Here is a 13,620-nt window from a genome sequence, read left to right as displayed (position 1 = left end):
CATGCTCAGCAAGGAAAATCAAATCCAAATGATATTTTACAAATGGAAACAAATTTTAATCCAAATTTGGGTGTAAAGATAATTTGGGTCATTCCTGGCTGTTCCCTGAGTGCAATGAGCTGAGTCTTTTGGGGGCTTCAATTCCTCCCCTCCTACCAGAACAAATCATGCTCTGACAGCTCCTCCTTGGATCCAAGGTTGCTCTCTGCTCCTGACAGTTGCTCCAACCCCTTGGACCCAGTCCAGAACCTTTCAATAAAGTGCTTTTCAGCTGACCAATGTGTCCTGTGGTGCCCAGAGGGATGGGAGGCCAGGGAGGGCAGAACCACTGAGGCCACCCCTTGGGCCACAGGCATCCAGAAGGCTGGCAGACCTGGTGGAAGAAGGCAGGGCAGGTCTGAGAAACAGGAAGGCGGCACCAAGGCCTGGCTACGGCCCCTGGGAGCAGGGCTGGGAGCTTCCACTAGGGAGTGGCCCCAGGCGCTGCCTTGCCTGCCCAGGTTCCTCAGCTCCCTTCCACTGCCCTGCTGGTCTGTCTGGAGACCTGCATCTGGCCACACCACCAACCTCTCAGTCCCAAATCATCTAAGGAGAAGAGCCCCAAACCTAGTCCCGCAACCATATCCTTCCGGAACCCCCGACATTCGTCTTCTTTTCAGCCCCCAAGCGGAGGCTGAGCCCCCAACCCAAAGAGAAGATACACGGCACTCATTCCAACCTTCTTCTTTGGGGTTTGAGATTTAAAAAATCCACCGTGGAGGTAGCTTTCTGTGCATTGATTGACAATAAAGTCAGGCATGAAATATTCACCCAGGGCCACTCTCTCATACTAAATATTTAACACAACATTAGAGACGGTTTTTCCCAGACTTTGCCAGGCACCGGCTGGGCGGCTGGCGCACTGCTTTCCACTCCTTTATGACTAATCTAAGTCCCTAGCTGCCGCAGCACAGCGAGCCAGACAAAGTTGGAACATTGGCTTGCTACTGGGCTGCCTCACCTTTGAGAAACTTCAGATACTCTTCTGAGGAGTCTCTCCAAAGGGAAAAGGTAGTCTTGACACCCAGTCCTGGCGGGGAGGGGGGAAAAATAATTGATTTATTCCAACTCTTCCAAGTAGGCGCTGGCCCCTCTCCGGTTGGCGGGCTGCGAGTCCCTGAGAGTTGGGGGTGAACGATTAACATCTCTGGCGGGACCAGGCAGTGGGGAAAGAGGTCCTCATCCCCATCCTAGTCTCTGCTGACGGAGGGGGAGGAGGCTAGAACCCCTTGCGTGAGAGCCCTCCTCCTTCCCCCAATCCTGGGGAAAAGAGAGCAGCAGCTAGGAAAAATACATTTACCCCCTCCCAGCCACCGCCCCTGCCCATCCCACCGCCCACCCCACCCTAACCCTCTCTCTCCTCCTTTGCTTGCTCTGTGGAATGGAGAGGAGGGGAGTGAGAGAGAAAAAACGAATACAAATCTGCAATTGATTTTCATAATGTTTCTGCGGTGTTTGCAAACCAATCGCCTGAACGTCCCCATCTTACCTAAGAGAGAACCCCTCCTACGTCTGCGAAGTGCTCCGAACTGATATATGACAATATCTACTTTGGATCACGTGCTCGGAGAGAGAGACTAAGACGGATAACGCGTCATCTCGCCTTCCCAAATTTTCCCCCCTCGCAAGACCGGGTCCAAAACGTCCATCTGGAGCCGGCAGGAGAAGAGAACGATGTTTAACTCGGTCAACCTGGGCAACTTCTGCTCGCCGTCGCGCAAGGACAGGGGCGCTGATTTCGGGGAGCGAGGGAGCTGCGCCTCCAACCTCTACCTGCCCAGTTGCACTTACTACATGCCCGAGTTCTCCACGGTCTCCTCCTTCCTGCCCCAGGCCCCTTCTCGCCAGATCTCCTACCCCTACTCCGCCCAAGTGCCCCCGGTCCGCGAGGTCTCCTACGGCCTGGAGCCCTCCGGCAAGTGGCACCCCCGCAACAGCTACTCCTCCTGCTATGCGGCGGCCGACGAGCTCATGCACCGGGAGTGCCTGCCTCCTTCCACCGTCACCGAGATCCTCATGAAAAACGAAGGCTCCTACGGCGGCCACCACCACCCCAGCGCCCCGCACGCAGCCCCCGCGGGCTTCTACTCCTCCGTCAACAAGAACAGCGTCCTGCCTCAAGCCTTCGACCGCTTCTTCGACAACGCCTACTGCGGCGGCGGCGGCGGCGACGCGCCCGCGGACCCCCCCTGCCCCGGCAAGGGGGAGGCGAAGGGGGAGCCCGAGGTGCCCCCGGCCTCGGGACTGGGGTCCCGGGCTGAGGCGGGGGCCGAGGCCGAGGCCGAGGAGGAAAACACGAATCCCAGCTCGTCCGGCTCGACCCACTCGGCGGCCAAGGAACCGGCCAAGGGAGCCGCCCCCAGTAGGTAGCAGCGGCCGGGAACCAGGCGGGCGGCGAGGGAGGGAGGGAGGGCGAGGACAGGGGGGAGGCGAGGGGAACGGGGACGGCCTCGTGTTTTGGGTCAGCCTGATTTTATGTGGAGTTTTATAAGCATTCAAAGGATTTTATTATAACCTACAAAGCCCTCTCTCCCAACGACTCGACTTTTTACGATGGAGACAGGGTGGGGAGGGAGGGAAAAGGGCTCTTTGGAAAAAGCCGGGTGAACCCCCCCTCCCCGTTATCTCCCTCCGTCTGTGAGATTTTTAAAAGCGCCACCATCGCGGGCAATATTAACTTTGATCGTGAACTTAGAGGAGCATTTAAGGAAGGATGGGGAGCCGGGCTGCCGAGGGGTGGGAGGGAGGGGAGGGGTGGAGGGGGAGAAAGGGGAGGGCGAGGGAAAGACAGGGAGAAACTCCGAGAGGGGGAGTGGTGGGAGAGAGAGGCGACGGAGCAGAACCTGGGACCGGAGAGGCCAGCCGGGGCTGCTCTACTTCGTTTAAAAAACTAATTTTGAAATGTTCAAACTGTGTTGTCGCGGGGCCTTGAGCAGAACCCGGAGTCACTCGGGGTCAGCGGCGACGGAGGGACGGGGCGCGGCGGCTCCGGGCGCCGCGGGGCTCCAGGCCTGGGTCCCGGCGGTGCCCCGCGCTCCGCGGCCTGTGCGCCCGCCCTGCCCGGCGACCGGGGAGGCGCGGCCACGGGCGCCGGGAGCGCGGGGCCCCCGGAGCGGCGCTCGGGTGTCCCCGGTGCCTGCTCGCTCGCGCCTCCCGCCTCCCGCCGCTCTGTCCCGCTCTCACTTCTGCGCGCTCGCTCTCCGCGCCCCCCGCCCCCCATTTCTGGGGGAGGGATGGTGGGTTCCCCGAATCCCTAGGAGGACGACGGGAAGGGCCGGGCCGGCGGCCGAGTGGACGGGGCCGGGGGCGCACTTGGCCCCCGCAGGCTGCCTTCCCCCACTAGACTGCGTCAGCCGAGGCTCTCGCCCGAGGGGCGGGGGTCCCGCGTGGCCCGGGCCGGGGACGCCAGACCCGGCGGGGGTTCGCGGCGGCCCCAGCGCGGCGCCCGCAGGGAGAGGCGGCCGGCCCGGCGGGAGGGCGGCCCGCGGCGGGGCTGGGCGCGGGGCCGCCGGGCGCCCGGCGGTCGGGGTCGCCCGGGTCTCACGTGTCTCTCTCCCCCTCTCCTCGCACCTGCCCCCTCCCCTCCAGACGCCCCCCGCACCCGCAAGAAGCGCTGCCCTTATTCGAAATTCCAGATCCGGGAGCTGGAGCGCGAGTTCTTCTTCAACGTGTACATCAACAAGGAGAAGCGGCTGCAGCTGTCCCGCATGCTGAACCTGACCGACCGGCAAGTGAAGATCTGGTTTCAGAACCGGAGGATGAAGGAAAAAAAACTCAGCAGAGACAGGCTGCAGTATTTCTCGGGCAACCCTCTGCTGTAACCGCAGGCCGGGCCCTTTCTGGGGAGAGGGACAGGGGGAAATGATCTTATTTTATTTTTATTTTTAATTTTCTAACTCGCCTTCTTTCCGCGGGTGGAAAACTGGACTGTGGCCAGGGCTGGCCCCGCCGCCGTGGCCCGCACTTCCTCCCGGAACCCCCGCACCTCCCGCCGGACTCCCGCCCTGGGCCAGGCCCGGGCCTGGAAGGAGGGTGAAGGGAAGCGCCCGACCCTCGGCGGGTGGACTCCCTCGGCGCCGAGGCCAAAACTTTATTTAAGAGAAAACACACCTCGCGACGAGGTCTTGCTGCTGGGCCGGTGGGGGAGGGGCGAGAGCCGAGGCGCCGGGGCCCCGCGATCCTGGAACCGAACGCTTGCCCTCCTCGCGCGAGCGAACAGATCCGCCGCGACGCCGCGTCTGCGGCCGGAGCCTGCTGGGGCGACCGGCCCCTGTCCCCCAGCCCCCCTGCTCGGGGGCAGCCGAATGTGATCCTGCCTTGCTGTGAATTTCCGTACCTTCGACCTGGTGTTAGGTGTGCAAAGTCCGTGTCCTACCTCCGTCTGCGCCCAGGCCCCGCCCGAGCCTAGCTGTTCTCCCTGTGAATGTGTAGAGCCCTCCTTGGACATTTCTTAACGGGTGCATTGAGGTTTCCCAACCTTTTTTCCACGTCGTGCCCCACTCCATGGGTTGATAGCTATAGTCTATGCAGTTGTTGCTTCCCCCCCCCCCTTTTTTTTAAGGAAAAAAAGATTGGTGTGGGTGAAGCAGAAGGGAGATGGGACTAGGCACCTCCCCCATGCTGGGGCCTGGATTTTTGTAAATAAATTTCACAAGCGTTTCTTTCTACCCTGAGGGGTGAGGGGGAGGACTCGCCTGGAATGAGATTCAAATCACCCACCTCTCTCCATGTGCGTGAGTGTGTGTACATGTGCAATCCCCACCCTGCTTCTGTCCCAGAGGGATTGTTGTGAAATTCTTATGGTGGCAAATAAAGATATTTCATTCTGTTCAATATTATGATTTTATTTGACCCTTTTATTAGCCTCTCTCCTCTTAAAACCCTCAATGCTCCCAAGGTGGAGGCAGAGGCAGGCAGGCAGAGCCCTGGTGGTGTGGACAGGCTGTGAAGGTGAGGTAGGCCAGGGCTGGTGGGCCTGCACCCCACCCCCTCTCCCAGGGCAGGGGCCTGAGTGCAGGCGGTAGCTTCCTCCCCATCTCAAGCTGGGAATATTCCGTGGCTCCTCTTAAAGCTCTCTTTTCTCACGTGCAGCCCAAGCTGCGTCCAAATGCCCGGCAATGCTTTCCGTTTAAGTACACGTTTGTTGTGGAGTTAATTGTAACCATCATCAAATTTAAATTTATAGGAATTTTCTTGGCTCCACTGCCCTCCTGCCAGATGTCTCCGTCTGTTGCAGTTAAATGTGCAGGGTTGAGGATAGGGCTCTCTCTCTCTCTCTCTCTCTCTCTCTCTCTCTCGACTGTATTGGATTTTTTTATATACAATTTTGAAGGAGGGAAGGGAGAAGAGGAGAAACCAGCCCCCTTCCTTTCCTCACCTTAGCTGCCCCTGAGGGTGGGAAGGTGGGACTGGGCCCTTTCCCTGAAGCACAAATGGCCAGGCTCCGCCAGACACAACAATACCTTAGGCTGGGGCCACCCTAATGCGTATACACTTGGTGTCCCCAGGAGAAAGCCTCAGAGACTTGTTTTCTAACAGGTTGGCTTGGGGTGCGACACTGGCGAAGATGGCCTGAGAGAACAGTGGGCCACGCCTATGCATGTTTTTCTACATAAAGATAACCATAGTCCTTTCCGCACTGCACTTTCAGTGAGGGCACTCTGGCCATCTCAAATACAAATTCATTCCTTATTTGGGGTCAGATATTTGAGGCCAATTCTCTTATCTTTCCCCCTCTTTGGAACTGCTCTTATGCAATTCAAAGAAAATGTTTTTGTCAATGCAATTCTGTTGAAGGAAAGATAAAAGTGCCAGGACAATGGACTATTGCTTCTAGTCTCCACCTTCCTTTTCTGATAACTGGAATCCCTGCAGCTTAAGTATCTGACTTTCTAACTAAAAATGTGGTTTTGAGACAAAATTTGCAAACTAAGCTGTATGTGCAATGCAGCCCCACAGTTCCCCCATGTGCCCACACACAAACATGTTTAAGTCAATGTGCCTATGGGTACACATGAGAAAGAATAGCATTTGCATGCTTTCCCTGTAGCATGAAGTAAACCTGACCGCATGCACACCTAGGGCTGTGTCCTCTGTGGTGTGTAACTACTGGCAGTGTTTGGTGACCAGCAGGCACACAGCTGAGGACCCTCTGTGTATGAGTGTGTGTGCGTGAGTGTGAGACTTCTCTAGGTGTTTATCTACTAGTCATATCCAGGAGGATTGGCCTGCTGGCCACGTTTCCAATAAAGTAACATGAAGATAACTCTGTAGAACAAATCTGTTATAAAGCAAGTTATTAATCTCCAAAGACTCCTATTTTGGAGAAAAATATTTTAAATCCTCAACTACCACGTTCCCTGCAATGTGCAGCCCAGAAAAGGTCCCGGACTCCAGGAGGGATTTCTGAAGGTTGGTTGCAGGGAGTCATAGTGAAAGAAAAACAAAGCTGCTGTGACCCAGGCCCAGGAACCTGCCAGCCCTTGGCGACCCTCTAAAAATAAGAAAAAAAGGGGGGGTTCTCTATCTCCCAAACAAACCCACCTTCGGACCCTGGGGATGTCCAACACCCTTTTGTCAGGGCCACTCTGGGCTCAACTTCTCCGGGTAATCCCCTCCAGCCACAGCGCTGCCCTGGAACAAAAGATCCCCGTCTAGACGCCGCCATAAAGCGTTCCCCCCCACCCCACCCCCGCGCCTCTAAACCCAGTTTCATTTCGCCCTTAACGACCCAGTCTGGCCTGTGTTAGAAAACGCTTCCGCCCTAAATAGTAAACAAGCCGGTAGTGGACGGGTCTTGGCACCCCCAACACTCCCCAGACCCCCACTCCATTACCCCTTGCCCCGCATTTCCCCCTTCTCTAGCCTTTCTCAGCTCCCAGCTCCCCAACCCCCTTTCCCCCGCCACCACTCCCCACCCCCAGTAAATAAACCCGAGGCCGAGTTCAAAGTTTCCTGGAGCTAAGGAGGAATGTTGGTTGTAAAAATCCAAGTTTATAGCGCACGTGGGAGTTTACAAGGGTATTAAGTGGTGTGGGCTGAGAGAGCGCACTCTGAGCCCCTCCCCCTCCTACTATGGGTTTTGGGGGTGCAGGAGGAACCTGGGGGGACTTGAAAAGAGAAGTGGGGTTGGGTCCAGCCTTGGGTTTGGGGTTTCTTTGTCACTCAGACTCTAGGTTGCTGGGAAATGATGATGCCAGGGCCCCTTGGAAGATGGCTCACAGGAGCCCACCGGGAGCCTCTGAGAGAAAGCCCGTGGGTGCTGTGAGGTGTCCCAGACAGGAGGCTGGGAGCTCTGCTCTGTGAGCTGCAGACCAGATATCTGAAAGGTGAACAGACGTGGGGACACCTGGAGCCAGTTCTCACCCAGAGGCGGGGAGACTGCCTGGGGCTAATTTCTTGAGTGGGCGAAAGGCAGAGAGGACTTTTCTCTCCAGAGCAAAGAGGAACTTTGAACTTCAAGGGAGTCAAGGGCACCACCCCTTCCCTCTCCCAACCTCTCTCAGGAATCTGTAGGGCAATTCGTTTCTGGGCCAATATTCCCTCAAGGGGGCAGTCCCTGGGGTTTTCTGGTGCCCCAGGGCTGGATCATGCTGTTTGCTGAACCCTCCCTTCTCCGGGCCCCACAGCACCCTGTGCACGCGACTACACTCTTTATTATTCATATAAACCTTTGGAAAAGGCATCGCCCGGAAGTTTTTATAACTTTGTTTGGCATAAAAGTTTTACAAGATTCCTCCTCCCCTTTTTTTAAAACTTAAAGTTTTGGTTTTGCTATGAATGAAATTTCAAGATTTGGGGGAGGTTGGGAAGACAGAGGCTCTGGGGTCCTGGTCGGGGGGATCTGGAGCTGCCTTGCTCTGCCTAAGGCAAAACAAGGCTTACAGATTGAGGTCAATATTTTCTGAGGCCCACATTGGACCCAGCTTTGGGGACTGCCAATGTCAGCAGGACCAGACCTCCCCCATCATGCCCTCTTGTTTGACTGCAGGCAACATTCTCTCTCTCTCTCTCTCTCTCTCTCTCTCTCTCACACACACACACACACACACACCCTCAATCCACTGCATAAAGTGGAAACCCATAACCTTGATTCAGACCACAGATTTGGGATTTGGGAGGGTCTCTGTACACACAGCCCTGCCTCCTGCTAAGTCCACAATGGATTTGAAGAAAGACAGAATACAAAACGCCAAAGAAATTCCTCTTGCCCAGAGGTTGCAGGGGTTGCTGGACAGAAGAAGGATGGCCAGCAGGGCTGCAGTCTGGGAGCTCAGAGAACAAAGGTGCCCAAGTGGACATGGCCTTGGGCTACTAAGCCCACCAGTGAGCCCTTGGATCTATATGCTTCTTGAATCACCTGGGATTGACAGAACCCCACTTCTCTATTTCCCCTGACTGCAGCCTTAGGGAAATCAATTGGGCTCAAATTGAGGTTACTTTACTGTTCAACTCTGGAAGTCAACACAAAGATGAAGCTAATTCTCAAAAGATAGGCCTGGTGGACAAGGCTCCTTTGGGGAGATTGAAATGAAGATACCTGAGCCCTGGAACCAGCGCTGCAGGGAGCCATCGGAGTCAGTTTCTCCTCTAATGGCGACTGTTAAGGCCTGGCCTCTGGCTGCCGCAGCCTTACACTTCCCCTTGTGAGAAGCCGAGTTAAGACTGAAGGCAGGAGAAGGTCAATTCCAAGCCTGAGCAGCCGGCTGGGGAGGGATGCGACCGACCGAGCCTGATCCTCTCCCCTCACAGAGCCCATCGCAACAGACAAACAAGAACGGCTAGGGAAGAAGGTCAAGAGGAAGGGAAGCACTGAGAAGGAAAGAAAAGAGCAAAGAATAAATTGTATAATAAGGAAAGAAAGAAGGAAAAATGAGAAAGACAATGAATTAAGGAAGAAAGAGGAAAGGATCAGAAAACGAGAAGGAAAAAATGAACTGCAGAAAAAAAGAGAAGGGAAGAAAAATGCAGAGAAAGAAGGGGGAGCAAAAAATAAAAAGAAGAAAGAAAGAAAGAAAGAAAGAAAGAAAGAAAGAAAGAAAGAAAGAAAGAAAGAAAGAAGGAAAGAAAGAACGGTAAATGATGAAAAACAGATCTTGGGACAGGAATTTAGCCGGTAAGGAAGGAGCGGGGATTCACCGGAGTGAGCCGGCCCAACCACAGTCCTGGCTCTGCCTGGAAACCCGACCTACTGGGGCAACTTGGAAGCAAACCATTAAAGTGGGGAGCAAGGCCTTCCCCCCACACACATCCTCCCACCCGTCTCCTCCTCCCTAAGCTTCTCTTGGACGCGTTTGCTATCTGGTTTCGATTTGATTCAGGAGACAAAGTTAAAGCATTGGTCGGCTTCCTTCCGAAAGGCGAAAGGCGAGAAAAGCAGTTATGCTGGTCAGGCTGTTAGACTTCAGGACTCGGGATTGCAGGAAGCGCATTTTTGGGTAAAAGCGAATATTTGTGGCTCTGTATACAAAATTAAGCACATTTAGACACACGTGTAATTGGTAAACTCCATAGCATCAGGGTGCAAATGTGTGTACAAGGTCCGGATGTGAGAGCGACTCTAACGGTTGGCTGCCCGGGTGGAGTGGCTGCGAGATCGGGGAGACCAGAGGCCCCTCCAGGCGTCCTCAGCCTGGCGTCTCCCTCCCTCTACCTGTTTGAAAAGCAGTTTCCTGGGCTTCCGAGCATTTGTATTTTGTCTGGGCTTCCCTTTCTCCCAATTAAGCCGAGGCAGAGTCTGGTGTTAGCGAAAAAGAAAAGCAAATCTTTCCTTCAAGTTTTGGAAGGAAAATTATTTACCTGGGACTCCAAAACAAGAGGGAAAAAACCTGCAATTTTCACCACGAGTGTGATTTTGTTTTCTATTTTGCTTGATGAGATTTCAAGACACACACGTTTTATTTTTTATTTTACCGCAAAGGGAGAGACCCTTTTCCTTTTTCTCTTCACCTTTGGAATTTCCTAGTTGACTACCCTAACCTCTTGGAGAAACTTCACTAATTTTCCTTGGCGAAATCAGGGTGTTTCTGGGGGTGCTTTGAGGGTGTGAGCCAAGAAAACAGCCAGCCGGGGTTCCTTTCTGTTTGTTAAGCACTCCGTTTTTCTTCTATTTTTACATGGAGACCCCTACTGCCCCAGCCCTGGGCCTGCCCCTGGGACCCACCAAACGCCCTGGAATGTGCCAGGAGCACCTTCCTCCTCTCCCGGGCCCACAGTCCCTCCAGCTCCAGCGGCATGAGGCCCAGCCCTGCCTCCTTGCTTTCTTCCCAAGGGCCGGGTACTGGGAAGAAGGGCACAAGGGGCTAGGACTCTTGGGGTAGGCGAGATTTGTCAAGATGTGGGTGCAGCCTGAACCCCTCTCTGGCCTGCAGCCCCTGGATTTTTACATCCTCAAGTGGAGGCAAAAAGAGGAAGCCCAAGAGTCGCAGTTCTCTTGGTACTCCTGGGGAGCTGGGGAAATGTCTCAACACGGCAATTCCAGCAACACAGGCTTCTCCTGGACCCTGATCCAGTTCCCCGGGGTGCAGGTCTGAAGGCCTTGGCCCCCGGGAGAAGGGCCGGTGGGCGCCTGGCGGCGGCAGGATGGCCCTGGCAACTCCGGTGCCTTTGAACGCCAGGCCCGGACAATAGGACTGAAACGGCCTTTGCTCGTGGCCTCGGGAAGACCGAGCTCAAGGGGGGCAGGGCTGGGACCTACAGCCGACCGACCCGCATAAGCGCTCCTCTTGCCCCCTCCTCACCCTCTCCCCTCAAGTCTTCCTTCCCATCACCCCCACTGGGGCAGAATTCCAAAGTCTGGAAAACCCTACAAGTTGAATTCAAGTCTGCGTCTGCGCTGGCTCCTGTTTAACAGCTCCGAGTTTGCGTTTATCCTGCGTAATTAAAGGCAAACATTTGTCCCACCGGGGGTCCTACTTAGGCTGATGAATTTGATTTCTTTTTTCATTAATGGGCCGTGTTTATCATACTTCTAATTATTTCAACTTTAAACACTATTTGTTCTTGTGAGGAAGTGGGAGTCCAGGCGGGAGGTTCCTCGTCCCACGGGGATGACTTCCATTAATAATGGCAAGGATTCCGGAGCGACTCCATCCCCTCCCATGGGTGAGGTAAGGAGTGAGTTTGGATTGGGGGTCGGGCTGGTAGGGGGAGACTGGTCCTAAAGCCCAGTGACTCCACTCCCTTCCCGCTGCTTCCCCAGGTTAAGCCTAGGGGCTCGCTGGGTTTGAGAGGTAATCTGGAGTTTGTCTCCTTCGCCCTCCTCCTCAGCCTCCCTCACCCCCTCCCAGGCCAAGCTCAGACCCTTTCTCTGTGAGGCTCATTGCAAACTTCCACTTCCCGCTGCCCCCGCCCGATCGCAGCCTAGCCGGGCAGAGGCTTCCGTAGTTCCGTGCAGGCCCCCAGCTCCCAACAGCGAGAAAAAGACCAGGAAAGGCCAAGGTGGCCAAGTGGCACCTGAGCAGAGGGAGAGGGCCCAGTCAGAACCCCAAACCGGGAGCAAGGCCAGGGGTCTGGGACGCCAGACTCCAGGGACAGGCACACCAGGCAGGAAAATAAAGGCACTGTGAGAGAGGGGGGAGGGAACCCCCCAAAGCCATATAATTTTCAATTGCTCTGGTCTTTAATTTCATCGCCCCATAAATGAGGAAATATCAGTTCCCATACTAAATTTTTATCCCCGGCTGATAAATATGACGGGGAATTTTCGTTGGGTCCTCGTAAAAGCGAGCAGTTTCGATCAAACTGGTGGGGAAAGACTTATGCAGATAATGCAAACAGAGTGGCCATAAAGTCTCCTCCGTTTCCCTCGGGGTGGGCGGTGGGACAAAAGGCTCTCTGGATTGAGTGCTCCCGGGCTGTCCCAAGTCTCCTTTGGAGCCTAAACAGCCTAACCTTGCCTGGGCCAGCCCCTGTGCCGAGCCCACGGCGACCTCTGCAAAGGAAAACACAAAACCATTTCAAATCTCCGCTGGCTGGCCCTGCAAGCAAGTCATACGTTACAGATGTTCCTCCAGTTTTTCCTGGGTTCAGGGACCCCCGCGCCTTCTCTCTGGACCACTGGATGAGAGAATCCCTGTGGATTTATTTCCGAAGTCCCCTTCTTGCTGCCCCGGCTCGGGCCTCCTCACTGCTCCACGCCAGGGCGCGCAGAGCTCCAGTCCTTTCTTTCCCCGCCAGGCTCCAGCCCTTCGGAAAGTAGAAACCTGAGGCTTGTCCAGGGGAAAATGTGGGGCGACCAGAAAAACAAGTTATCTTCCAGATTCCGTTTCCTAAGGAAGGCGTGGAGAGTTTAGTTCGCTTTGGGAGAAAGGCGGTGGAGAAACGAAAAGAACTATTTCAGACATACTTGCCCCTTACTTCTGGCTTCCTTTTATTGAAAAATAACCGCAATAATAGACTCGAACCTTTTCTCCTTTCAGAAATGCCCCCAGCTCAGTCACTCTGCACAGGACAATCCTCTGGGTAGGATTTTGTCGAGCCTGGTGTCTTGGTTTTCTGTGTGAGACGCAGCTCTCCCAGACCAGCTGAGGCCCCGCGGGTCCCTTTTTTCTCTCTGGGAATAGTCCCTGCCTTAGTGGGAGCAAGGTCAATTGGAAAGCGAGAGCCACTGGGGCCTGGAGCAAAGCAACCAAACCCACCCAAAGGCCAAAGCCTTCCTGCCCCGGAGATGGTGACCCAGGAGCCACCCACCCAGCCAGGCCCAGGCGGCGCTCCTGGGTCCGACCGTGTCTCAGGCCACCAGCTTCCTACTCCCCACCCTGGCTCCCCGGAACCTCCTTTCCCCAAGCAGCCCTGAAGTGAGGGGACCCCCTCCCTGACCTCTCCTACTCTGGAGATTCCCTGTCTACTCCGAGGGGAACTTGCAACTTGATCAACTTCTGTGACTGGCGGTCCCCCAGCTCTCAGTCCCAAAGGCCATGCCGGGCCAAAACGAGGATACAGGAAAGCAGAAACTTTAGTTCTGTTTGGGATTCCTTAACTTTTTCTCCATTTCTCTGCCCACTGGAGCCCTCTCCCGCCAAAGGACCTTACCCTAGTCCCACGCCAAGGAAAGAAGCAGAGGCGAGAGTCCAAGGAGAGGAAAAGGGAGGTGAGGAAAGGGGAGGAAGTACCTGAACGGTGTCTTGACCTTTTAATTTGAATTTGACTGTTTTGAGCCGCGAGTTACCGCGCTCTCTCCGTCTCTCCTGCATTCCCCCCCTTGCAGCCCCCCTCCCCAGGAGTACAGGCTGGTTCCCCGGTAAACAAACCCCATTCTCCCTAGACACCCCCTACCCCCAACCCTGCCCAATCTCCCTCCACCTTCCTCCTGCCCCTGTCGCCCCCGGGCGCTTCCTTTGTTCGCGGTGAAGTGCTCGGGCGCCCCTACCCCGAGGTGGTTGCTAGGTGGCGCTGTTACTCCACGCTCCGCGCTCCGCCTGCCGACAACTTGACCCCGCTGACGTCACGGCCGTCTGAATCATCAAGGCCATTTTCAAATCCCATTGGTCTAGCTGTCACATGGTGAGGACCGAATGTGCGGATAATTATGGAGCTGATATTCCCCCCTCCCTTCTTTTCCCTCCCGCCCCCTCGAACCGC

The 13,620-nt window shown here is 55.4% G+C and overlaps 1 protein-coding gene across 1 annotated transcript; it reads left to right on the top strand.

Annotated features, from left to right (window-relative positions):
• Window positions 1-1,421: 1,421 nt before the first annotated feature.
• HOXC11 (homeobox C11) lies at window positions 1,422-4,866 on the top strand. The gene is made up of 2 exons (XM_070407727.1): window positions 1,422-2,401; window positions 3,628-4,866. Exons 1-2 carry the CDS (start codon window positions 1,714-1,716, stop codon window positions 3,858-3,860), a joined length of 921 nt encoding a protein of 306 aa, XP_070263828.1. The 5' UTR covers window positions 1,422-1,713; the 3' UTR covers window positions 3,861-4,866.
• Window positions 4,867-13,620: the final 8,754 nt, after the last annotated feature.

This window comes from Myotis yumanensis, unplaced genomic scaffold (assembly GCF_028538775.1).
Source record: "Myotis yumanensis isolate MYYU_CA2020_CCGP unplaced genomic scaffold, mMyoYum1.0.hap1 SCAF_3, whole genome shotgun sequence".
Lineage (NCBI taxonomy): Eukaryota > Metazoa > Chordata > Mammalia > Chiroptera > Vespertilionidae > Myotis > Myotis yumanensis.
Note: the sequence above shows the minus strand (reverse complement) of the source record. Positions and strands in the feature narration are given on the sequence as shown.